The sequence below is a fragment of the Pygocentrus nattereri genome, chromosome 14 (genome assembly GCF_015220715.1).
Source record: "Pygocentrus nattereri isolate fPygNat1 chromosome 14, fPygNat1.pri, whole genome shotgun sequence".
Lineage (NCBI taxonomy): Eukaryota > Metazoa > Chordata > Actinopteri > Characiformes > Serrasalmidae > Pygocentrus > Pygocentrus nattereri.
This window is the reverse complement of record NC_051224.1, coordinates 18,136,613-18,162,421: the sequence shown is the minus strand read 5'-3', so window position 1 is coordinate 18,162,421 and position 25,809 is coordinate 18,136,613. Positions and strand designations below refer to the sequence as shown.

The 25,809-nt window shown below is 39.9% G+C and overlaps 1 protein-coding gene across 1 annotated transcript in view; it reads right to left on the bottom strand.

Moving 5' to 3' along the window:
- tubg1 (tubulin, gamma 1) overlaps window positions 1-25,809 on the bottom strand; it is a 31,637-nt gene extending 5,828 nt beyond the window's left edge. The window contains exons 1-8 of the mRNA XM_017697515.2: window positions 25,761-25,809; window positions 23,626-23,738; window positions 16,940-17,107; window positions 16,235-16,303; window positions 14,851-14,930; window positions 8,707-8,833; window positions 5,017-5,103; window positions 200-349 (exon numbers count right to left, since the gene is read on the bottom strand). Of these exons, the coding sequence (XP_017553004.1) occupies window positions 200-349; window positions 5,017-5,103; window positions 8,707-8,833; window positions 14,851-14,930; window positions 16,235-16,303; window positions 16,940-17,107; window positions 23,626-23,738; window positions 25,761-25,809 (843 nt within the window). The remainder of the gene's footprint in view (window positions 1-199; window positions 350-5,016; window positions 5,104-8,706; window positions 8,834-14,850; window positions 14,931-16,234; window positions 16,304-16,939; window positions 17,108-23,625; window positions 23,739-25,760) is intronic.

Here is a 25,809-nt window from a genome sequence, read left to right as displayed (position 1 = left end):
AACAAATATCCTCACATTAAGAGGTGCCTGCCCATTACAATACAAAATGTATAAATACCGTACAAAGTAAAAATAAATACTGGTGCTACACTGGTAGGATTTTCACTGAAAATTCAAAGAAGCTTAATATGAGTGAATTTAACTGATCAAACAATTAGTCAGGATCTATTTTGTAGACTTGGAATTGGTCATTGCTTACTGATTGGTCAGTGGTCAATGGTGTATAACCAGTCATGAGAAAGTGGAGACGAGGAGTAGGGATGAGGGATGCAATCAACCCAATCAGATCGTTGTTCATGTATCCAGGGTAACGTAGCGTTGTTGTGCTAGCAGACATGATGGTGGAGACCTGTTAAAAACAAGTAAAACCTGTTAAAGAAGCATTAGAGTTTAATGCAACACATTAACATATCCCTCAGCCTCTTCAGTTACACAGAATTCATAATACTGTTTTCATCCATCAAATGTTCTCTCACTACAATACATGTACTGCTTAAATACACGACACAACCATTAACAATCCCTGTCATGTCAACCAATCCCGAATGCTAGACTAGCCAGCTGAACAAAATATTTAAAAAAAAATATCCATCCATCTCAGCCAGGGTCGCGGGGGGGTGCTGGAGCCTATCCCAGCAGTCTTCAGGCAGAAGGCAGGATACACCCTGGACAGGTCGCCAGCCCATCTCAGGGCAGACACACAGACAAAGACAGTCACTCACACACTCACACCTAGGGGTAATTTAGCACGTCCAATTGGCCTGACTGCATGTCTTTGGACTGTGGGAGGAAACCGGAGAACCTGGAGGAAACCAAAACAGACACGAGGAGAACATGCAAACTCCACACAGAGAGGACCCTGGTCGCCCGGCCGGGGAATCGAACCCAGGCCCTCCTTGCTGTGAGGCGACAGCGCTACCCGCCACGCCACTGTCTACTCTATCTAGGCCTCCATGATAGGGAAATATAATCAAATACTGTCAATGACTGACAAGTAACCCATTGGTGATGCATGAAAGGTGATAACTGCCGCTCTGAGAAAAGAACTGAAAAACTACAGAGTTACTAACTTACTGTTAAACATCTTGTAAATATGTTGGGATATTGGAGTTTGTTTTAGCAGTGTGTGGGCGCATGTCCTAGTAGTCCGACAGAGAGAGAGATTTGTTAAGAAGCTGTCTGCTATTTCTCTCTGCTAAGCACTATACTCCTAGCTTTACCTACCACACAGCTCTACCCCTTCTACTTATTTTTAGGTTAAGTTTAGCTGGAGTGCATGGAACTGAAAATAAATGCTGACATGCTTTCTAACTTCAACTTGATACCTTTCAAACAGGATCAGGTAACGCATAATATTAATTAATATGTACATGTCATGTTTTATACACTTTTACTGTTAAAACACAGAGTCATAATGGGACCTTTAATAGCAACTAAGGTGAACTGCCCACTGTCTCTGCTACATGAAGAAAAATATTTTCAGCACAGCTAACGTTTCTTGGTGGTTAGCTTGATTATGAAAACTGCAATAATGACAGGAAACACTTTGTTAATTTAATATGTAAAGCACATGGGCTTGGCTTTGGAAATCACTCGCAGTCCAAAATTTCTCCAGCAAGGAATACACCATGAACCCGCAGTAGAATAAGCACATTAATGTACATATTTGAAGTATCGTCTATTAAAATGACAGCTGAAGTAATTTTGGGGTTACTCAATATGACATTATTTAATACTTACTTTTATTAAAGATTTTCATTAAAATGGCTCATATTAAAAAAAAAAAAAAAGCATATACACTATGATAGAGTATATATAGCCTGATAATCGATAATCCAGTTTCTTGTTTTTTTAAACAAGAAAATACAATACTAAGTGTCTTTAGATTCTACCCAGGCCTACTTCCATCTTTATTTGGCTTAAAATGGAGATGTGATTTTTTTATTTCAAATCAGAGAAAAGGAGCAAAACTGAGGTGAAGTGCCTAGATAGCCAGCTACTTTCCTAACAGTAGCTTTTAGCTTCTAAGTTACAGTTTTCAAATGTTTCTCCCACCTTCACAACACGTCATCAGAAGGGGGTTTTTGTACCCTTTAAACCAGAATATCTCACACTGGAGACAACTGCTGCACCACTGTAGGAGGGGAGTAAGCATGTTTATAGCCCTTTTAGAGAAAACGTGAACATGTCACTGTGCCAATTGACGTAGTTACACTGAAAATGTGGACATGTAAGATGAGGTTCAAATGTTTTGCCTGAAGCTTTTGAGTAGGCTGACAGTACCAGTGCAGATAGGAAAGAAAATAAAAACAAAAACAAAATGTGACATGCTTAACCTCTCTTTGCTCCAACTTAGTCATGAGGGTGTGTTCATAAGCTGTCATATGCTTAAATGCAGTTACACTCATGAAATACAGACAGACTGACAGGAGAGACGAGTTTTTAACTGACATGAAGTACAGTCACACTTTGACTAATGACACGGCTGAAATGAAAACGCCTCAGGGCAAAACCGCCGAGCCCTGCAGCAAAGTGCATGGGTTAATTCCAAAAACAGACTTAAAGAGAAATGAACAGGAGTGCCAGACGCACTTTTCTCAGTAAAAGTAATACATGACTCTACATATGTCTGGTACATATAGCTGCACAGACGGTTAACGTAACAGGTGCTTTCACAGACTGGCTTGTGACACAATCACATGTCTGACTGGCCCTTCAGCCTGGCTGCCGATTCAGCGCCTCAGTCTTTTGTAAAACTACAGGTACCGGTTTCAGAAGAAAACTGTTCACCACCCATTAATGCCTGGTTGCAAGATTAAGTGAACCTTATAAGTCCCACAACGGGGAAATGTTCTCCTCCGCATTTAACCCATCCGTGAAGTGAAACACCACATACACACTAGTGAACACACACACACTAGGGGGCAGTGAGCACACTTTCCCGGAGCAGTGGGCAGCCCTATCCGCAGCACCCAGGGAGTAGTTGGGGGTTAGGTGCCTTGCTCGAGGATACCTCAGTCATATACTGTCAGCTCAGGGGATCGAACCGGCAACCTTACAGTCACAAGGCTAGTTGAATTGGATATTAAATAAAATGTCTATATTGGTGTTGTAGACATTGTGACCCCTGGTTCCTCTCACCACAACTGTAAAGAGGCCTGAGTCTGTAAGTTTGTCTACAAATGAACCATTTCACATAAAAACATTGAGAATAATTGTCTACATTTTAGTGATTACATTTTGTAAATGCTGGGAAATGTATTTCCCCATGACACTTCAGGCATGCAGTTTACACAACACTTCTGAATGTGTTACACTATTACATTAACTACATTAGGGCAAAGTGTAAAAACGCATGAATTCGCTAAACTATCCTACATACCCGAGAGAACACCCTTCTTTGGCAGTGTGAAACTGATCCTACATTAGCACTTCGAATCTAAACTTTTGATGTATGTGCATCTCAGTTTTATTAATATTAAAAAGCTCAATTCAAACCAAAATTCCCCCAAAAATCTCCAAATTCCAGGTGAATATCTTTGCTTGCTAGCAGCAGTTGTTGGCATTAGAATAATTAGTGTTCTACACATACAATAATTCATCACATAATGAGCAAAAATCCTATTAAAGGAGCTTAATATTTGAAACCTGTTATGTGAAAAAAAACATTAAAATTAATACTTTATGTTTATGACTGGGATTATGATGCTGAGCTATTTAAGCATTTTAGTGAATCCCTTAAACCAACATTCAACCCATTAATGTTCATATGTGAAATGCTACATTTCCTTTGTTTCTCTTGGTCTGTATGTTTTTTACTTAATTTTGATATGAGAATGGACTTTGTCCTTGGAACTGTGTCACAGAACAGTAAGTTCACACATGAAGAAAAATACCTGCACTTCACTAATACAGATTTTTTACCTACAAAGACTGAGTGAACATATTCAGTTTCAAAGTGATTTTGTGGTATTACTGACCTTCAGAAACTGTCCCATTTATGGACATGAAATACGAGACTTTACTGAGATCTGCCAATGGCAAGAAGATTACAGAAGCATTATGAGTGCAGTTCACCAGTCAGTCAAAGGAAATGAGGCTTGAACTAGGTGAGCGTGGCTGAGGTCATAAACCACATACAATTAATACAGGAAAAGAACAGAATTCTGTTTTTCATAGATGTCACAGATTTGAGCTCCTGGAAAACAAATTTCGATCCTCCAAGAGCGAGTCACGCTCGTCTAACCAGTTTCATGTGTTTCTCATACACATCTGTCATTGATGTATCTGAATCTGTTGTTCTGGAATAAAACTAATTCCATGGTAATAGTGAAGTCGTCAGGTCTAATACGTGTTCACTATAAATATTCACTGTTCACAAACTAGTTTAGGTTGTCATGTGAAAAATGTGGAAATCACTTGATATAAATAATTACTGTTTTTTTTCTAAATTTAAACGTCCTCGGGAGCTCAGTTTTTTTTTAAACCTACCTATCTGCTTGAACTACACACCTGGCATCTTTTCTTTGCTGCAAGTTTATTACAACTTATGCTCAGTTTGAGCCGCTGAGCTGACGTCAAGTGTTGGCTGAACTGTTTGGTGACATGACTGATGTAGGACTGCGGTGTAACCACTGTCCCATAGACTGTCGTTTGGGTAGGAGAGTCAGAGCGCACCTTAAGTGCATTCTGGGGACTGTAGTGCAGTGCATTGTGAAACAGGCTAAAATTAATTTGCAGGCCGGATGGGTTTGGGTTGCGGGCCTCATCTGGGCCATAGGCTTTGTGTTTGACACACAGGCTCCAGATGAATCATCTACAGGAAATGTCTAATAGCCCTACAGTTGTACCAGCTTCTACTAGAACAATTTAATACATGTATCTGCAACAAACTGATTTTGTACTATAGAAAACAGTGATTCCAAAATTTTAAACGGTTGTGTACACTTATGTAATGTAATGTAATGAGTCGGGTTTCCATGGAGATGGATTTGAGCAGATGTCAAAAGGTCTCACCAGTTGGTTAATCTGTGAGAAAGAAGGGTTTTGGATGTGCAGTCTGTCTGTAGCTATTCTGTTCAGCGCTGTGTTATCCAACACCACCTGAAATTAGAGAGAGATGGAGAGAGACAGAGACAGAGAGAGATTGATAATATATAGACATACACAAACACATATACACAGTGCTGTGAATAAGTATTTCTTCTCTATTTGCAAATTTGTCATTTAAATGTTTCACATCATCTAATTTAAATGCAAGATAGACAGCATGTGTACACATAAAATGCAGCTTTTAAATGACACTTCCATTTTCTGAAGATAAAGATTTATTCAAAATCTCTATCAACCATGCGAAAAAGGAAAAGCCCCCCACACCTAATAACTTCTTGTGCCACACCTGGCAGTAATAACTGCAATCATTGTGTTTGCAATAACTTGTGAAGTGTCTTTTACATAGCTGTGGAGGAATTCTGGCCCACTCTTCTTTCCAGAAATGCTTTACTTTGGTTAGATTGGAGGGTTTTTAAGTATTAACTGCCCATTTAAAGTTTAAACATCATCTCAATGGGATCAAGTCAGGACTGTGACTCAGTCACTCCAAAACCACAATATTGTTTCTTTTGAGCCATTCGGAGGTGGGCTTGCTTGTGTACTCTGGATCATTGTCCTGCTGCATAACCCAACTGCGCTTGAGCTTTAGGTCATGAACTGATGGGCGGACATTCTCCCTCAGGATTTTCTGGTAGAGAACAGAATTCATGGCTCAAGTCATCCAGGTCCTGCACAAGAAAAGCAGCTCCAGACCAAAACACTACCACCACTATGTTTTACTGTTGGTATGGTGTTCTCATAGCAGAATGCAGTGTTCGCTTTATGCCAAATTTAAAATGATCCACGTCTTCCAAAAAGTTCCAACTTTGACTCATCAGTTCATAGATTATCACAAAAGTCTTGGGGGTCTAGATGTTTTTTGGCAAATGAGAGACAAACCTTTGTGTTCTTTTTGGTTAGCAGTGGTTTGCACCTTGTAACTCTCCCATAGATGCAATTTTTCCCAGTGTCTTTCTTATTATTGAATCATGTACAGTGATTGTACCTGAGGCAAAGCATGTGAAAGTCTGAGGTGGAACCACTGAGAGGAACCCTCGGGTTGCCTTTCATCTCTGGGCTGCGGCATATATGCTACAAATTGCACAGCATTTCATCGCCATCATAGAAAAAAGTAGCTTTACAGGACTTTACTGGTTTACTTTATTGCTTTGTGGGACTTTATGGACTACCTTTATTGATCCATTCATCATGAAATGTTGATACAACATAAATGACACCTAGCCTTTTTAAATAAGGTTAAAAATTGAGAGTTAGGATGTTGTTGTCTGAGGGAAAACATGTAGCAATATTCATGGCCAGCGACAGTAAGAGAGCAGGAGGACAGGGCATATTGACCGCGCTCTCACTGAACTCCTCAGCAGTAAGACAAGAGCCATTCCTCTGCTCAACTTCATTAGCTCCAGTGCTAACTCAATCTCTGAGAGGCTGAGGAGAAGCTTGAGCTAGCGTGCGGCACTGATTCAATAAATCTAACATAGGCCTTGTCCCATGCTAATCACATTACCTGAACTCCAGCCTGTTCCGCAGGGCTAGATTAATAAACAAGGCTCAACTGTAGGACAGATTTTAAATTAAACAACGATAACTGCAGCAGAGAGGAGCAATCACTATGGTAACACAGCTTTCAAAAGGTTTACGACTTATTATTATGTGATTTAAGTTTATCTGGTCTGCTGCCTCTGATGAAAATGGGATTTATGACGGTGTAAATGCATTAAGAGAAAGCTTAACAACCAAAACAATGGATTCTTCTAATAATATTCAGTAAAAAAAAAAATAAAATCAGCAATGCATATAAATTGGGAATGTTTCTCTAGCTTCTCCCATCATAACAGGGATAATACTCATACTTCTACTCAGCTAATATCGACTTGAAGCACTGCAGACAGTGGCTGTCCTTTATCTATCCTTCATATTATTGCTGATACCATCACCAATACCAATACCCGGGCTTATATGACTAAATAAATAGTAATATTATACTTTTTATACAAACCTTTTAAATTATAAACTGAAGGTGGGTGTGGCTTAAACTAGAAATAATTGTGCAATGATAGAAATGGGTATAATTATGCACTGAAACAGACTAATCAAGAAGTGATGTAACTTATACAGCCAATCAGCAGTCTTGATTTTGGACCCTGATTGATGCTGCCAAGATCAACTTGGGCACTGGAATTTGGTACCAAATGACAATCTTTTGATACTTGGTAATATTAAAATAATTCGACTGGTAATATAAAATAATTCAATTTGAATCCCTAGCCTTATTATTTACAAAGCTTTACAAAACAAGGAAAAAGAAGTTCCCAGCTTTGAAATGTACAAGAAATAATGATACAAAGTCATTTTGGACCACTTCTTTTGGTCTTTTCGCCTGTTAACATTCACAATGTACAGGTCCACTTGGGCTTTCTGATGAAAATAAAGTGTGTGTGTGTGTGTGTGTGTGTGTGTGTGTGTGTGTGTGTGTGTGTGTGTGTGTGTGCGTGCGTGCGCGTGCACACATTTTCCAACAAAAAAAATAAATGAGCAAAAACTAAAAATCCCACAAAAAAATGGGGTTTTGATACATCAGTGATATATATCGTTTTCCCTATTGCATTGTTTGTACTGTCTAATACCCCATTTTAATCAGAAACAAACATCTCACAAAGCCAATAATAAGGTCATAAGTGTGTCGATAGCCAAAGAACAGGTAGAATAAATGTCTCTGAAGGCAAATTTCTGGACTGAGATAAAAAATTTTGCAAGTATGACTATGATGTTCACAGCATACATAGAAAAAAGGACTTGCATGCAGGGCAGCTTCATTAATGCAAAACATAAAGAAGAAAAACTACTGAGCAAAATCGCAATAATATTAATATTGAACCCTAATAAACTGCACAACGCAAAGACTAGCTCCAGCAGACTGGCAGCTCTGTCTGCGCTCAGGAAGTGGGTTTCATTATAAATATGTAAGGAGACAGAGAGATAAAAAGAGAGAGATCATTTTAGTTGTAGTAGACAAGAGACATAAAAAGAAGAGAGCCAAAGAGAATGAGACAAAAATGAAAAACAGATAGAAAAAGAAAGTGATAAAGTTACAGAAAGAAACAGAGATTGATGGACAGATGGAGAGAAAGAAAAGGCAGAGAGTTATAGCTGTAAAAACATTCATGAGGGCTGCAAAAATGAATCAACACTGATTACGTAAAATTGTTGATGTGTCATTTACTTAAAAGCATTTTTTGAAATATGAGGGGAAATGGTGAGAGGAGAGCAGAGAGGAAGAGAGGATGATACAAGAGTGGAACTGTCCTCCCTTCCTCCTCCTCATCCTGTGCCATTTCAGGAGTGGAAGTGAGGAAGGAGTGAAGAAAAGGACGTCTGTTTGGATGGATGGATGGTGTAACTGTGAGCAGGAGAAAGGAAATGTGCAGTTAGCCGAGTGCCCAGTGCAGAAGAGACGCTCTGTTCTACAGAGAATACAGAGAAACCCTGAGAACAGCCAGAGAACACCCTCATTTGACATTGATTTGGCTAATTAGTCTGTGTGTGTGTGTGTGTCTGTGTGTGTGTGTGTGTGTGTGTGTGTGTGCGCGTGCTCACCACACAGTCTGCGTTCTGAGTGAGTCTCTTCAGGGTAAGGAGTGAGTTGTAGGGCTGCACCACCACATCACTCATTTCATCCTGATTAGGAAACACAGAGTATGTCTGGACCAGCTTCTTAGGATATCTGATAAAGAGCGAGCGAGTGAGAGAGAGCAAAAGAGGAAAAAAATAAAGAAAAGGAGTGAGACAAAGAGAGACAGAGTGAGGTAAAAAAAGAGAGAAAAAACCAAACAAGAGAAAGAGCACAAGAGAAAAACATGAAAAAAAGAGTGAAAGACAAAAGAGAAGGCCAGAAAAAAGAATGAGAGCAAAAGTGAAAAAAGTGAGACAAAACGAGACAGAAAAAAATTGAGAGAACAAAAAGAATGAGACAGCAAAAGAGAAAAAAAGAGTGAGACAAAACCAGAAAACAAGAGATAGAAAAAAGCAAGAACAAAAATAACGAGAGTGAGCACAAAAGAGAAAAAGGGCGAGACAAACCGAGAGTGAGATAAAAGTGAGAGAACAAAAGATTGAGAGAGAAGATGAAAAGAAAAACATGGGAGACAAAAAGAGCGAGACAGAAAAAGTGAGAGAACAAAAAGAACAAACCAGAGAGAGAGAGAGAGAGAGAGAGAGAGAGAGAGAGAGAGACCAAGTTGATTAACTGTCAATGATAAAATTAATTTTTTCCATATTGTCGACTAGGGGTGCAACGATTATTCTTCTTAGTCAACTAAAATCGACGACCAAATTAGTCGCCAACTAATTTAGTAGTCGATTAATTGGTGACGTCATTACGCGTATTTCTGGCACTCGGTTGAAACGTTCTGACATTAAAGCTAACTGGGGACTTAACAGCGCGATGGCAGCGTCAAGAACAAAAAACCGTGTGGGAGCTAAACTTTGGGGGGGGCTGTATGTTGTGCTACTTGTAAATCCGACCTTGGCTGGCATGAGAGCACATAATCCATGTTGGCTCACTGGATGAAGAAAACTAATGTCGGTAAGATAGGCCCCGTCCCAAATCGCATGCTAGCACCCTAAACAGTGTGTAAAATCAGCGCATGCCCCATTAGAAGTGCACGCACTGGTGTAGCGTGTGAGGTACAGAAGTGTGTGGTTCGAGACGCGGTGATGGTTGTGCTAGCGAGCTAGTAAGCTAACGTTAAAGGCGGCCTGCTTCATGTTCTGAGCGGTAACATTTTTATATTTTGAAATGCAGGTTCTCTGGTATCGTTTATGGAGTTGGAACAGAGAAGCAAGTAACTATTATTCACAGCGACCCTGTTCACTTTCCAGACACGTTTACACTTTTAAACACTGCATCGTCGCCTTAACGTCGAGGCCGCCGATGCGTTAAACCCGGCGGACACAGGGGAGCGATTCCAAACAGGTTTCAGGTTTCCGCGAACGGTTAGCTCCACTCGCTAACAGTTTAAAGACACAGGGCAGCTGGACAGAGGGGTGCCGTTGAAATGAAGTGTTTACACAAAATCATTCAAATTTAACTGTCACTAGAGAAGTTCACCACAAACATTCACCACTTTCCCACCTGCTCCGTCAGAGCGCGTCTCCTCTGACAGTGAGGCCTGCGATTTTAAATTCAGTTTGCAGCAAAATGTAGACAGACAGCAGTTTAAATTTCACATTAATCAAGTAAATAAAAAAAAAAAAACTCAATTTAAAGAAAAATAGATTTTTTTGTTATTTTATTGCTGCTACTTTGCACACCCTTGGTTATAAATTTTGACAGGAAAAATACACTGGAGTCTTTTTTTTATCTTTTGTATTAGCAGGAAAGTTCATCTATATTGTCTGCAATGTTAGTTAGCAAATGCATGAAACAACCTCAAGCTAAATTTAAAAGCTACAAAAAAAAAGTTATTTGATAATGTAGCGATTCATAATCTGAAGAATCGATTAATCGCTTCAATAATCGATAGATTATTCGACTATGAAATTAGTCGTTTGATGCAGCCCTATCGTCGACTACTGCTGAGTATCGTTCAACACTGATACAGATACCTGAATGATGCCTGGATCTCAACCAAATTACAAATTGGAAGTGGGTATAATTACTGACTGATACAGCACTGACGTTAATAACATGCATTCAGAATGTAGCTTAGACAGCCTATTGGCTGTCTGGATTTTGAAAGAAGCATGCTTACTGGCTCATGAATGCAAACAAGACCAACATATCTTAGATATTCATATCTGGTATTGAATGACACTGAATTAAATCAATACTCAGTGGTAGTGAAGTGGTCGGTACCATAAAAGTACTGAATACCCAGCTTTACTGTCTTCACATCATTAACTCACTAAGAATAGTAGAATGCAGTGTACAGTGTATACAATGTACAGTATACAGTATACACACTGGTGCGGTTTAGAGTATATTGCAGTCAGGAACCTCTAACAAAAGAAAGGTAGCTATTAAAGTGGTGTGCCTGAGACCGCACGTGCAGGGCTATTGACCGCACTCATAAAAGAGGCACTTATCCTCCTGAATACCTTCATGTGCTTCTAATTACCCTCAGTAGCACCTCCTGGCTGCAAAGCCACAAAGACAATGCATAGGACAGGGTGGAGAGAAAGTCTACAGTAAAATGATGATACAGGACAACAGGAATGTCCGTCTGAGCGAATCTTCACCAACATATGTGGGTGAGGTAGAGAGCTGTGAGCTGAATACAGTTAGCTTTTATGCCATAAAAATTGTTTTAAAAAACAGACACTGAAATTAATTATAATTTTCCAGTGATCTATTAAAAGCAGACTACCATGAAAGAAAAAGAAAGAAAGAAAGCACCTTGAAAGTGTGGGCCGGCTTCCCGGACTCAGATAGAGTCTAAGCCTAGACTATAAAAAATTTCCAATGGTGATTCATCACTGCGATTACAATTTAGTCCAAGACCAGGCTTAATCCATGTCTTTGAAATCAGTTCAGTGAGTGCTTAAATTCCTTTGCCTTCTCAAATGACTTGATGGTATGCTTTCACCAGACTTGTTCTGGCCATTTGGCAAAATGAATGCTGCCACTTTTTATACTTATGTATAAAAAAGTATCGTATTGTGGAGCAAAGACCACGTTACATGTCATCATTAAATTTGTGTATCATTACACCTTTAGTGCATGTTAAGGATACTTAATGATTGTTTCATACTGTATTATAAGGTATCAATGCAGCACGTTAGCCTGGGGCGTTTTAAATCATAGCTTTTGTTTAGTGTTTCTGTGCTGCTAAGAAACCAGCCTGAGTGGATCAGGCAAAACTCTGCAGTCTGAAATATTGCACTTTTATAATGTTGAATGCTATAATCGAAGCCCTTTTGCAACCTGTGAGTTAGATTTTTTGCAACTGTGTGGGTTAGATTTTCAGGTGAAAATAAAATGATCCTCCTTTACAGTAAAATAAAGCTCTGCTGATCGTTCAACACAGTTTAACAATAAATGGTCTTAAACACTGGAGTTAATGTAGAACTGCTATTTCACCCTTTAACCCTGAAGGTTGGTGCTCAGACTGATGGTCACACAGCAAGTCATACAGACACCAGTCTCGTCCAGCTAGGATCTAACGAAATGGCAATGAGGAAGATTTAAGATGAATCAGTGATTTGGAGACGAGTGGACTGATTTTATAAATCACTACAGCTGGTTTCCTGAAATGGTTTAATCTGTAATGAGAAACTGTCAAAATAAAAAGTCATGAAGCTGAGGTCAGTTTCTCCTTCACCAGCCTCTTGTTTGACTTTTCCTCTTCCATCTTGACTAACGCAGCAGTTACATTCTGACGACTCGGGCACTATTTTGAGGTGGAGTGGGAAAATTAGAACATGAAGCTGGCGAATAAGAAGCGACTTCAGCCTCGTAAAAAGTCAGACGTTGAAAGACATTTTACAAGAAACTATACCACTTTAGCGAAAAACTGCTGGATATGTGACAAAAACAGCAATAGCTGAGCTAAAGCTTAAAGCGGAGCTTTATCATTTTTAGCCTATACTAGTACATCAGCACAAACAGACATATTTACAGCCAAGATGGTAAAATAGACATAACATGTTCTGGCACCCAAGGTGGTTTAATATTTGTTAAAAGGACAAAAGGGCGCTTCTTAACATTTAGGTTGCTGACCCCTGCTTTAATAGGTAGGCAGAAGGTAGACAGATAGAAAGTACAGATGTGCTGATATGTGAATACTGAGTTTTTCAGTCCATAATGTTTACGTCTCATCTGTCAATACTGATACATACACAATTCTAAATGTATATGGGACAGATTCCATCTTTGCATTAGAGCTAAATGTAAAGCTTATTTGTAATGGGGTACCAATGCAGGAAAAAAGCTTCAAGAGCAGGCATGTGTCACCAAGGCTTGAGCCAGCTGATGGTATTGACAATTACTGACAGTTTCTTGCAATTCATTGCAATTGTCAATTAAGTTGGGACAACTTGAAGGCCCAAAAACAAACTGCGTTTGGCTTTAAGACACACAACAGTAAATATATTTGTCTTGTGATTAATTTTCTTGTTTGTGTGTGCCCTGAGTCAGCCCTGCTATGCTGTCTGGCCATAGAACATTGGGTAGCAGTGTGAGATAGCAGCTTTCTTACTCCTCCTCTGCCCACCCACAGCTCCTGATAACATTATCATTTGGTGATGCCGAAAGGGTACCACCCATGATAGACAAGCCTAGTGTGAGCTGAATAGTTTACTCTTCAAGAATTACAGTAAATGTGTCATAAAATAACAGTTTAAACTGGAAAGGGAAAGTTCGTGAACGAACTCTAAGTTGGCTTGAAAAAGTCAGTAAGTTACATTAAAATGTTTAAATTGATGAAGACTGGCAATATTTTAAAAACTATCAATAATGTTTGTGTGTTAATTGTGTGGAGTGTGTGTGTAGGTCTGCTGAGTGTGTGTGGTTTGTTGGGTGTTAAGTGTGTGCGGTGTCAGGTATGTTGAGTATGTGCTGTGTATTAATTGTGTGGAGCGTGTGTGGTGGGTTAATTGTGTGTGTGTTGAGTGTGCAGTGTGGGTAGTGTTGAGTGTTTGGTTTGTTGGGTGTGTTAAGTGTGTGTGGTGTCAGGTATGTTAAATATGTGCTGTGTATTAACTGTGTGGAGTTTGTGTGATGTGCTTTGTGGGGGGGGGGTTGTCGAGTGTGTGGTGTGGGGTGTATTAAGTGTGGGGTGTGTTGAGTGTGTATTGTGTGTGGTGTGGGGAGTTTATTGTGTGTGGTGTGGGGTGTGTTCAGTGTGTGTGGTGTGCTTCCTGTTTGAGGTGTGTTTATTGAGTGTGTTTATTTACCTTAAATTCTGTACCACCTTAATTTTATTGCAAAGTTAATTGACGTTCCACCTTAAATTCTGTGCCATCTTAATTTTAGTGCTACTTTAAAGAGAGTTCCATGTTAAATTCTGTGCCTGCTTAAATTTGGTGCTATGTTAATGTTAAAGTTCCACCTTAAATTCAATACTAATATAAAAGCAGTTCCACCTTAATTTCAGTCTCATTGTGAACTAAGAGCTACCTTAAGAAGTTTCTTATTATAATTCAATGCTATCTAAGTGCAATTCCACCTTAAAAAAAAATCACGATGTGTGCTGATACTGCTGAGCATTAGGCTGGGAGCATGTGAGACTGTGCTCCGTGTGTGAGTTTGTATGTGTGAGAGAGAGGTGCCCTGTGTGGCATGCTGCCAACATTCCGCCCAATCATTCCCTGTGGGAAAAAATATCGTCTTTGAACGATAATTTACAAAAACCATCGGAGCACTTAGAAAAACACAAGCAACCTAATCGTGTATAGGTACTACGATCCTGCAGTTTCGTGGTTCTAGCTCAAACTGTGGGACGAGAAACATTTTATATTTTGAGCTTATTATTATTATTATTATTATTATAAGAAGAAGAAGAAGAAGAAGATTACGACGAACAGTAAGTTGGCTTTTTCAAGCAAACTTAAATATCCATCAAATCTAAAAAACAGTCTAAACCTTTTAAAAACTATAATCTGCCAAAGCCAATATGATTCTGATATTAATGTGTTAAAATGTAACATTTTAAAACAGAAAAAACTGTACTGACTCGAGACAAATCTGTATCCAGCTGAATTGTGATTTGGTACATGCCTAGAGCATGTCTGTGTTCTCACCTGTCATTCAATTTTTCCAACAAGTACGAGCCCAGGCCAGACCCTGTTCCTCCAGCGATGGAGTGGCACAGTACAAAACCCTGCAGAGCAGAACGTGGCAGATTTAGTAAAAACAGTATTAAGGAGGGCAGTTGCATACTGTAAGGTACTATTTAAGACCATGAGGACTATTTTAGGGGTTAAACAGCCCACTCACCAAAAGACAATTTACCACCCAGCACACACTATCCCTAATGTTAGGTAATAAAGTGAGCGGGGTAATGGCACAGATTAGCCACACGAATGCTGGCCTCTCTGTTTTTCTAAAGGGAGGAACTTTTACCGCCTGCGAGTTAAGAGGGCATAAAAAAAGCCATGAAATAACACCCTCAGTGCATATGTTCTCTATATGTGTATGTATGCGTGAGATTCCGGAGAGACTCTGTAACTGCATTTACGTCACCAAGCTAAAGAGAGCATGCCTGCTAGCACAGTGAAAAAAAAATAATAATAACATAAAAAACAGGCAGCGCAAGTCACTCCTCCATCTGGAGGTGATTATGAAGAGGTCTGGGTGTTTTTTGGGCCAACCCAACCCTACGCTCACGTGAGGTGAGAAACGTGAGACTAATGACAGCAGGGTAAAAAAAACAGAAATAGTAAAACACATCAGATCATCCATCAAAGCTAATGAAGCTGACGCCTGCCTTCAGAGTACATCCTCTGAAATGGAGTCAGTAGTGCAGATATGGTGTTACAAAGGGATAGCTTAACAAATTTCCTCAACTCCAAGCAAACTTACTAGGTTTTCTTACAATTAAAACATTATGGGCTAATATCCTCCATGTTTCTTGTTTTCCCTGAAGTCCCTGTGCAAGTTTCTGTACCTAAAACAATCAGAATTTATTCTTGCAGGACCGTTTTCCACCCTCTCTTTATTCCTCAGAATTAAAGAGGCTGTTTTGTTACTGTGCCTTTAAGACTGATAAATGTAAATAACCTGCTTATAATTTCAGCATAAATATGCAGGGCTAAACTGATGGGCTAACCAGGACATATGCAAATGTACTGGTTTTCATGTCTTCATAAAAAGTTATTTCAAAACATGTTTTTGCAGCTTAGTTTCCATGTTTGGACTGTGCTGGGGAGTGAACTGTACATTTAGAAACTTTAGCAATAATTATGTACAACAGTCCTTTATTTCAACAAACCTGAGGAAAACTCTTTGCATGATAAAGGCACGTTTGATGTAACATGTTAACATTTCACTTATAAATTTGTGACATGTCCAGAACAGACTTTAATTTAGTCATAGCCAATATATGGAAATATACAGATGCAAGCAACAAAAACATTTGTTGTTCTTAAGCAACTCCTTATGTTCAGACTACAGTGAGAAACTCACCTCCAGACTGTCACTGCCATCTGCCTCTCTGTCAATGATATCAAAGATGTCTTCATGGATTTTCTCACCCTAAAACAAGGAATTAGTTTCAAGCGTTAAGAGTCAAAGTAAAAAAGTACAATAAAAAAATTAAATAAAAAGAATGACAAAAAAAATCAATAAAATCACACAGATTTACAGAAACATTTTGCTTCTTCTAACAGCGAACACATTCACTTTGTCATTCGCATGTGTATGAGCTGAATTGATTGTTTTAGCCAAGGCTTAACAGAGCTTTTGAAAACCGCTTTAATGAAGACAAATGAAATCAACATCACAGACGAGGCAAAGGTTTCTCTACAGTGAACCATCAAACCACTCAGAACGATCGCACTTATTAAATATCGCACAAATTCTGTATACAAACATGTGCAGGCATAATGGCAGACAACTATGAAAATGTTGGCATGTTATACTTGCACCTTGGGCTGAAAGAGTAAAAAGTCTTATGTTGAAATCTCAGTCCCACCCCCCCAAACTACTGGAGCACCAATCAGCATTGGCTTAACACAGCTCCACACATTCGCCCAGGGCGTAGCAGAGATTTTGGAGGCCTGCACATCAAAACTTCTGCAAGCTACACATACCCACAAACTAATTCTCTGCTTCTCAAAACTGATACATATATGTGCATCTTCACCGAAGTATAACTTGGCCTCTGCACACCTGGGAGAAGCCGCTAGCCCAGTTGTTTCCGGCCCCGCCGCCATGCTCAGAGAGGTAGATGTTCTCAGGGTTGTACAGGTTGGCGTATGGGGAGTTCAGAATGGTGTGGATGACTCGAGGCTCCAGGTCCAGCAGGACGGCTCGAGGAATGTAGTGCTCGTCATCTGCCTGTAAGGGGACAGAATAAACACACGTTACAGCTTGAAACATTTGTCAAAACCTGACACGTTCCAATTATTCATGTCAGGTTTGGATGTCATTTCTCAAACATTTGGCTCGAGTAAATTCATCTCAGAATCCCAAAACGGATTTTGCCCTACATTTGCCCCTGCTCTGCTTTTTCTCTGTACTTCATTCTTCCTTTCAACTTTTAAAAAACATTTTCAGTGAATAAGCTGGAGTCACTGGTGTTATTGTAGTTAGGTCCATGAGACCTCCATGAAGAAGAGAGAGGAAACAAACAAACAAACAAAAAAAAAAACCCAAACAAAACAGAAAAAACCTCACCACATTATGTAAAGTTCATCCAGGCTCTTTGAGAAGAATAATATTGGGACGCTGTTCTAAAGCATCAACTGAAAATTTGTTAAGTTAAACCCTATCTGAACTTTAAAAATTATGTTTAGGCCAAAATCTTTTCTTAAAATTATGCTAAAAATGTTTCAGGTATAACATAAGATCTATAACTATTTCATGAAATGATAACATTATTTATTATGTAAGAATTGGGATTTTTTGCTCCTGGGCTCCCCCTATAGTTGTGAAGCCTATTTCACTTTTACATCACTGTCGAAAACACAAGCCGCATTGTGAGGCACTCTTTTAGTTCTTGCGTACAGGTAAAAGCCAGTCTCTTGGCTGGTTCTGTTCCTCGCTTCCTCTGACAGCGTCTTCTGGTGCCGTAGCGTTTCAGAGTTCTCGTGAACTGTGCCCACTCCTCCAAGGTAACATAACACTATAGCAGGAGCTCTGGGCTAGAAGTGGTAATGACAGAGATGCCATTCTCCCCATTACCAATCAGTGTACCATTAAAATGATTCTGAAGCTGTTGCTTTAAGGTAAATTGCTAAATAATATTGTTTTAAAGTCTTCAGATATATGGTTTCTATCACCACCACTGTGAACAATTCTGAACAAGCAAGTTTCTCCAGAACAAGCATTTCACACCAAACCACCCTTAAAGATTTATAATATAACTATCGAATTCTGCAGAAATTATGCTACTCAAGTTAGGGCAGAACCCTGTCTGGATACAGCCAGCTTTGCAATCCAAACGTCATGCTGTGGATCAACCTTGGGCTAAATGTGCTTGGGCTATTCTGGAGCTTAGATATGAAACATATTCAGGCCTGATTAAAGCTCTATGACACATTCATCATATGCCCAAAGGGAGTTCACAGAGAATTCATAAAAACATTGTTTTCTTTTAGTGCATGAACCCCTACATTAGTGCATATTATTACTTTTTTTTTTTTTTACTCTGACCCTAAAACAGTACAAAATGAAAATATTGCCCACAGAGCAGTGAGTAGACTAGAAAACTGCTCTCTTTCATAAATGTGTGTTTTTACTTTGAATTTGGATTGAAACAGACCTGGACTGCTCCATCTTGGCCCTGGAGGTCTTCAACCCAGGTGAGTTCACATCCAACACACCTGACTTTAACATTTGGATGTCCCTAAACGCCTTCAGATGAACAGGTTTGTTAGGCTAGCGTTGGAGCTAAACTCAGCAGGTGATGGATCTCCAGGATGAGGAGTGGGCACCCAAGAAATAAATGATCACATTCCCGTCCATGGCTGCAGATGCTTTGCTGAAAACACTGTGAACATGTGGAGTCAGGCTCCCTCTTGTGGCCATTTGATACACAATTCGTGGACACTGTTTTCTCTCATAATGTATATTACACACACCTACACAAATCAGGAAATGTATGCACCAAACTTTTTTTCCTCAACTTACTCATTGCAGTATTGATGGCAATTGCTGGAGACAGCAGCAGCTGGGCTGCCTCTCCTGCTTCCATGCAATTTTCTCTTATGTATTTGTGCATTTCTACTATATTGCATACTGTCCACCTAAGATGAGCAAACCACACATTTGTCTGTGATGCACTAGCACTGTGTCTCTAGCTTATTCTGTATTTACAGTCTATTTATTGTTTTGTTTTTTGTATTTATGGTGCACTCATTGGCTTGTCTTAATGTTTATGCACCAGGGAAGTAGCCTGTACATGTTTCGTTATACTGCACCCCTATATGCCTATAAAGACAAAGTTGTAGGAGACTTGAAATGGATACCAACACCAGGCCTGGACTGAAAAGGAACATAAAAGTGTATCATCATTTGTTGTTGCAACATCAGCATTCATAACACTGACATCACAGAAGTATGTAATATAAAAATGAAATCAAGGGTGTTATCAGGGAGCTTTTCCCTCTTTGCTGCAGTAACAGCCTCTACTCTCCTGGGAACAGCAATGTTCCAACATCTGTGAGGCTCTGACTGAATTTAGCCAGAGCATTAGTGAACACATCACAAAGGTACTGGGTCTAGCTCAGATCGTCTGCTGCACAGCCCAATGGTGGGGAGGGGGCTTTATATCTCCCCTATCATTGGGAATAATGACCTCAGGCTCATGTTCAGTAGTAGTCTGTGCATAATATTAAACCTAAAAATACTAAAAGCACAAGGGCAGTGTGCTTGTCTTCTTATGTAATGTCCAAGTGTGTACCATTTTCCAGAATTTTAGTTTAGCAAGTTTTTTTATATGATGAACAGTTAACAAAGACTGGCCTCATTGTAGGGCTGGGCAATATATCATGCTAAATTAAATCACAATACAATATGTTTTTCTGAACATAAATATGCATATTATAAGAACTAGAACACTGACTAACTGCATGCTTCTTTATAAAGAGAGCAAAACTAGTCCCATTTAACCAGATTTAGTGCAACACAATATATAAAAAACTGAATTAAAAAAACATGAGTTTTTGATAGCACTTTATTCATGTTGCACTCTCTGTACTTTCTGATCAGATATCTGAAAAAATAAATGTGTATCATGAAAATATTACATTTGTGCCATATCGCCTACCTCTGCTTTGTTGTACACATGATAGACTATGTTTTACACCAAGATAGAGATGCAAAACAAAAAAGTGTGTGAAATTTATGTAGGTATATTAATTTAAATAAACACAAATCTATTACACGACCATTCAAAGGTTTGGAATCATCCGTCATTCATAACTGCTGTTCTTCTACTTAATAATACACAGTGTACTATATAGTGCACCAACCATTGGACTACTGTAGGTCGAAGACCATCAAAGAGGAGAGGAGGAAGGCGGGTTAGAAGGCAGCGAGAGAGAAGGAAAGGCAGGAGTGTGGAGGTTAGAGTAGGGACTCTGAACATAGGGACAACGACTGGTAAAGGCAGAGAGCTTGCAGACATGATGGAGAGAAGGAAGGTAGATATTCTGTGTGAGACCAGATGGAAAGGAAGCAAGGCCAGGAACATTGGAGATGGATTCAAACTGTTCTATCATGGTGTAGAGAGGAAGAGAAATGGAGTAGGGATAATCCTAAAGGAACAGCTTGGGAAAAGTGTTCTAGATGTAAAGAGAGTATCAGACAGGATCAAGAGCCTGAAGTTGTTCATATGCACCACAGGTTGGGTGTCAGTTAGAGGAGAAAAAGGAATTTTGGAGTAAGATGGATGAAGTGGTAGATGGTGTCCCTAGAGAGGAGAGATTAGTGATTGGTGCAGACTTCAATGGACATGTTGGTGAAGGAAACAGAGGGGATGAAGAGGTGCTGGGTATGTATGGTGTGAAAGACAGAAATGCAGAAGGTCAGATGGTTGTAGATTTTGCAAAGAGAATGGAAATGGCCGGGGTGAACACGTATTTTCAGAAGAGGGAAGAACACAGGGTGACATACAAGAGTGGAGGGAGGTGAACACAGGTGGATTATATCCTTAGCAGGAGATGCCACCTAAAGGATATTGGAGATTGTAAAGTGGTACCAGGGGAAAGTGTAGCAAGGCAGCATAGGGTGGTTGTCTGTAGAATGAGATTAGAAACAAAGAAGAGGAAGAGAGTGAAGACAGAGCCAAAGATTAGATGGTGGAAGATGAAGGAGGAGGATGGTTGCAGGCAGTTCAGGGAAAAATTGCAACATGCCCTTGGGTTCAGTGAGGAGCTACCTGAGGACTGGGAAACTACAGTTAAGGTGGTGAGAGAAACTGGCAAGAATGTGTTGGGTGTTTTGTCTGGTCAGAGGAAAGAAGACAAGGAAAGTTGGTGGTGGAATGAGGAAGTCCAGGATAGTATTCAGAAGAAGAAGGCAGAAAAAGTGGGATAACCAGAGAGATGAAGAAAGTAGACAGGAGTACTGTGAAGCTAGTCGCATAGCGAAAAGAATGGTGGCAAAGGCAAAGGCTCAGGCCTATGATGAGCTGTATGAGAGGCTGGACAGTAAAGATAGAATAAAGGACTTGTATCGTTTGGCTAAACAGAGAGATAGAGCTGGAAAGGATGTACAGCAGGTTAGGCTGATAAAGGATAGAGAGGGAAATGTACTAGTGAGTGAACAGAGAGTGTTGAGTAGATGGAAGGAGTACTTTGAAGAACTAATGAACGAGGAAAACAAAAGAGAGAGGAGGACAACGGGGGAGAGATAGTGGATCAGGAAGTGCAGAGAATTAGTAAGGTGGAAGTGAGGGCAGCTTTAAAAAGGATGAAGAATGGAAAGCCAGTTGGTCCAGATGACATACCTGTGGAGGTATGGAGATGTTTAGGAGAGAAGGCAGTGGACTTTTTAACCAGGTTGTTTAACAAAATCCTGGAGAGTGAGAGGATGCCTGATGAGTGGAGAAGCAGTGTACTGGTCCCCATTTTTAAGAACAAGGGTGATGTGCAGAGCTGCAGTAACTACAGAGGTATAAAGTTGATGAGCCACACCATGAAGGTATGGGAAAGAGTTGTTGAAGCAAGGCTAAGGCAAGAGGTCCAGATCAGTGAGCAGCAGTTTGGTTTCATGCCCAGAAAGAGTAGCACAGATGCAATTTTTGCATTGAGAGTGTTGGTAGAGAAGTACAGAGAAGGTCAGAAGGAGCTGCATTGTGTCTTTGTGGATCTAGAGAAGGCATATGATAGGGTGCCAGGAGAGGAACTGTGGTACTGTATGAGGAAGTCAGGTGTAGATGAAAAGTATGTTAGGGTGATGCAGGACATGTATGAGGATAGTGAGACAGTGGTGAGGTGTGCAGTTGGAGTGACAAATGGTTTCAAGGTGAAGGTAGGGTTACATCAGGGATCAGCTTTGAGCCCCTTCTTGTTTGCAATGGTGATGGACAGGTTGACAGATGAGGTCAGGCAGGAGGCTCCATGGACCATGATGTTTGCAGATGACATTGTAATCTGTGGTGAGAGTAGAGAGCAGGTGGAAGAGAATCTGAAGAGGTGGAGGTTTGCACTGGAGAGGAGAGGAATGAAGGTCAGTAGAGACCAGATGGAATACATGTGTGTGAATGAGAGGGAGGCAGGTGGAAAGGTGAAGATGCAAGGAGTAGAGGTCGTAAAGGGTCAACCATCCAGAGCAATGGACAGTGCAAAAAAGAGGTGAGGAAGAGGGTGCAGGCAGGATGGAGTGGGTGGAGACGGATGTCAGGGCTGATGTGTGACAGAAGGATAACAGCAAGAGTGAAAGGGAAGGTTTACAAGACAGTAGTGTGTCCTGCTATGATGTCTGGTTTGGAGACTGTGGCTCTGTCTAAAAGACAGGAGGCTGAGCTGGAGGTGGCGGAGATGAAGATGCTGAGATTTTCGTTGGGAGTGACAAGGATGGACAAGATTAGAAATGAGCAGATCAGAGGGACAGTGAAGGTGGAGCAGTTTGGAGATAAAGCCAGAGAGGCCAGGTTGAGATGGTTTGGACATGTGTTGAGGAGGAATAGTGGATATATTGGTCAAAGAATGTTGGAGATGGAGCTGCCGGGTAGAAGGAGAAGAGGTAGACCTCAGAGAAGGTTTATGGATGTAGTGAAGGTGGACAAGGTTGGTGTGAAAGTAGAGGAGGCAATGGATAGGGCAAGATGGAGGCAGATGATCTGCTGTGGCGACCCCTAAAGGGAGCAGCCGAAAGAAGAAGAAGAAGAAGTACTATATAGTGCACAACTTGTACTGTATAGATTAAAATACCATAAATTAGACACCAGAAGACCTGCAATATCTTCAATATGACAATTGTTTTCTGGGGGACACAAATTTTTTTGGGCTACAGCTCAGCTCGTCATTCTGGACACAGCTAACATTTTTCTATTTTTTTTACAGCTTAATTGAAATCTGTAAAATTGTAGAGCACTAGACAGACTTAATTCATACATGTATATGCACTACTAGTTTTTTATTTTACAGAAAAAACGTTATTCCAAACTTTCTGCGTACAGGAAATCACTAGAAAACAAAACCATCAAGATCAGGTAGCAAACTGCTAATGTGTGGCTGCTCCTGACCGTCCCATTTTTCTGGTCAGTAACTTTATATGGAGATTATACAAGCTAAGCATGCACAAATGAACACCTGCGTCAGCAATAGGTCCACCTTAAAACAGGTGAATTCCCTCATTAGAAGGGCTGTCTGGATATTTCTGAACATGTCATATGTGTGTCACTATACCTGATAAAAGAATACATCTTTCCGGTCCGTGCCCTCAGTGGCAAACTCCTCCACGATACCCTCAGGACTGATTCCATGCTCGGCACACAGCTGCTTCCAGAACTCAAATCCAACTGCAATACACACAGAACAACATTAGCTAAGATTAAAACTAAGACCGAGTCTGATTCCTATGGTCAGTTAAAACACCTCTACTATCTGCCGATCCAGACTGTATGCACAGTATAAACAGAAAATAAGTCTGAAAAATGTTTTCAACTGATCAATCCATAATGCGAGTTATCATCACTTTTTCTTATGTTAATTTTAGTTTCTTGGCCACATGGGAGCAGTGATTTTTTTTTTTTTTTTTAATCCCAAATATGATTGTTAGTGAAGTTATGAAAATGCATACTGTATGTCCACGTCTAATTCAGGTGCTGTTCACAGTGATGGTAATAGGAACCAGACATCTGAAGAATTTAATGCCACTAAAAGCTCCCACTCCTAAAGATAACACATTAAATGGTTATGAGTACTCAGCCTGACGTTTTGAGACATTGCTTAATGACAAAACTTTTGGCTCCAACTATATTTTTTTCAAATCCATTTGTAGCAAACAACTACATGCTGGGTGTTGTAAGGTAAAACAGTACCCAAAGCAAGCTTTTTCAGACTTACCACTATTCTACAATTATCAACATTAATATAAACACATTTTAAAATGGCTATTTTTGTGTTGTAGACACAGCAACCCCTTGTTTCTATTGTCACCATTGCAAAGACATTAAAATTGACAACATTAAGTTTCTCAACACTGAACCATTTTACATCAAACCTCTCTGAATGGGGGTTTTCATTTCAACTACCAAGTTAAGTAGAAAATTAAAAAACAAAAACACACAAATTAAACTGGATTTAAATGTGCTGTTTCACTTTGAGCTTTGCTCACAAACTACAATCTGGGCAGCAGGCATGTTTGTTTCCATGCAGGTCAGTGAATTGTCTAATAGTAATAAACCATGAAACATCTTGGAAATGTCTGGAAGTACTGAATGAGTTAAAAGGGTATTCCACCATTTTTTGAGATGTAAACAGAGTCACTCAGAGTGGTTTGACATGAAATGTTTCATTGTACAGAAACATACTGACTCTGACTTATTTCCAGTGGTGGTGATAGGAACCAGGGGTCACAATGTCTACAATACAAATATAGCCATTTTATTTACTATGCAAAACCACCAGTGAACCTACACTTGTCTTCTGAGATAATGTTGATTATGGTAAAATGGTCATAAATCAGAAACAAAGTTCTCTTTGGGGTCTACTTTGCCTTACAACACCCTGCATGTACCCCTGTCATGAATGGAATAACATAAATGGATTGAAAAGCACTTAAAGGCTAAACTTTAGCACAAAACTAACATAAAACAGTATGTAAAACAGCATATAACGTGAGTATTTGACACCAAATCACTATGAGTGTGCTAGTTTACATCCCAACCATTTAAGTGTGCACAATTTTTGATAAATCGGTGGAGTTTCCCTTTCCACAGTTCTCAATGTTATTTCAATATAACAATAAAAAATGACTACTATTGTTGTTGTTACAACTTCTACTAGACACTTGGACACGCAGAGAACAAATATTATTGCTAACCTGCACACGTAACTAATAAGTTAGCTGCCGTAAAGTACATATGGGTCAGCTAATACAACGCCAGTGACAGCAAGTTGGCAACCAAACAGAAAGGACGAGGCTTCAGTCGGATCCTTATTTGCCAGCTTCTTGTTCGAATTTGCCCGTTCCACCTTAAATGACACGGCAGTATTAAGTTTACTAACCTTAGCTACCTCGGGCTCGTGTGCTCTGCTAGTCGCTTGATTTTGGCTATTAGCTGTCGTTCGTTAATGATACAAAGCAGGACTGCTTTCTGAATGAGTCTCGATTCAGCTCCTTCTTCGCCAGCTTCTTACGCGAATTCCCCCGTCCTACCTTAGTAGCTAGTAGAGTTAGTAAACTTGTCCTAGCTCACTTTAGCATAGCACTGCTCCGTTACGTTATGCGTCAATGAGGTTGGCTAACGCTAACAAACTTAGCATCATACGCTCTTACTAGCAAGCAGGTGAACGTTTATGCGCTTTAGCCATCTTACTCTGATTTCCACACTGTCCGAGCTGCAGTGTTATGATCTCCCGAGGCAT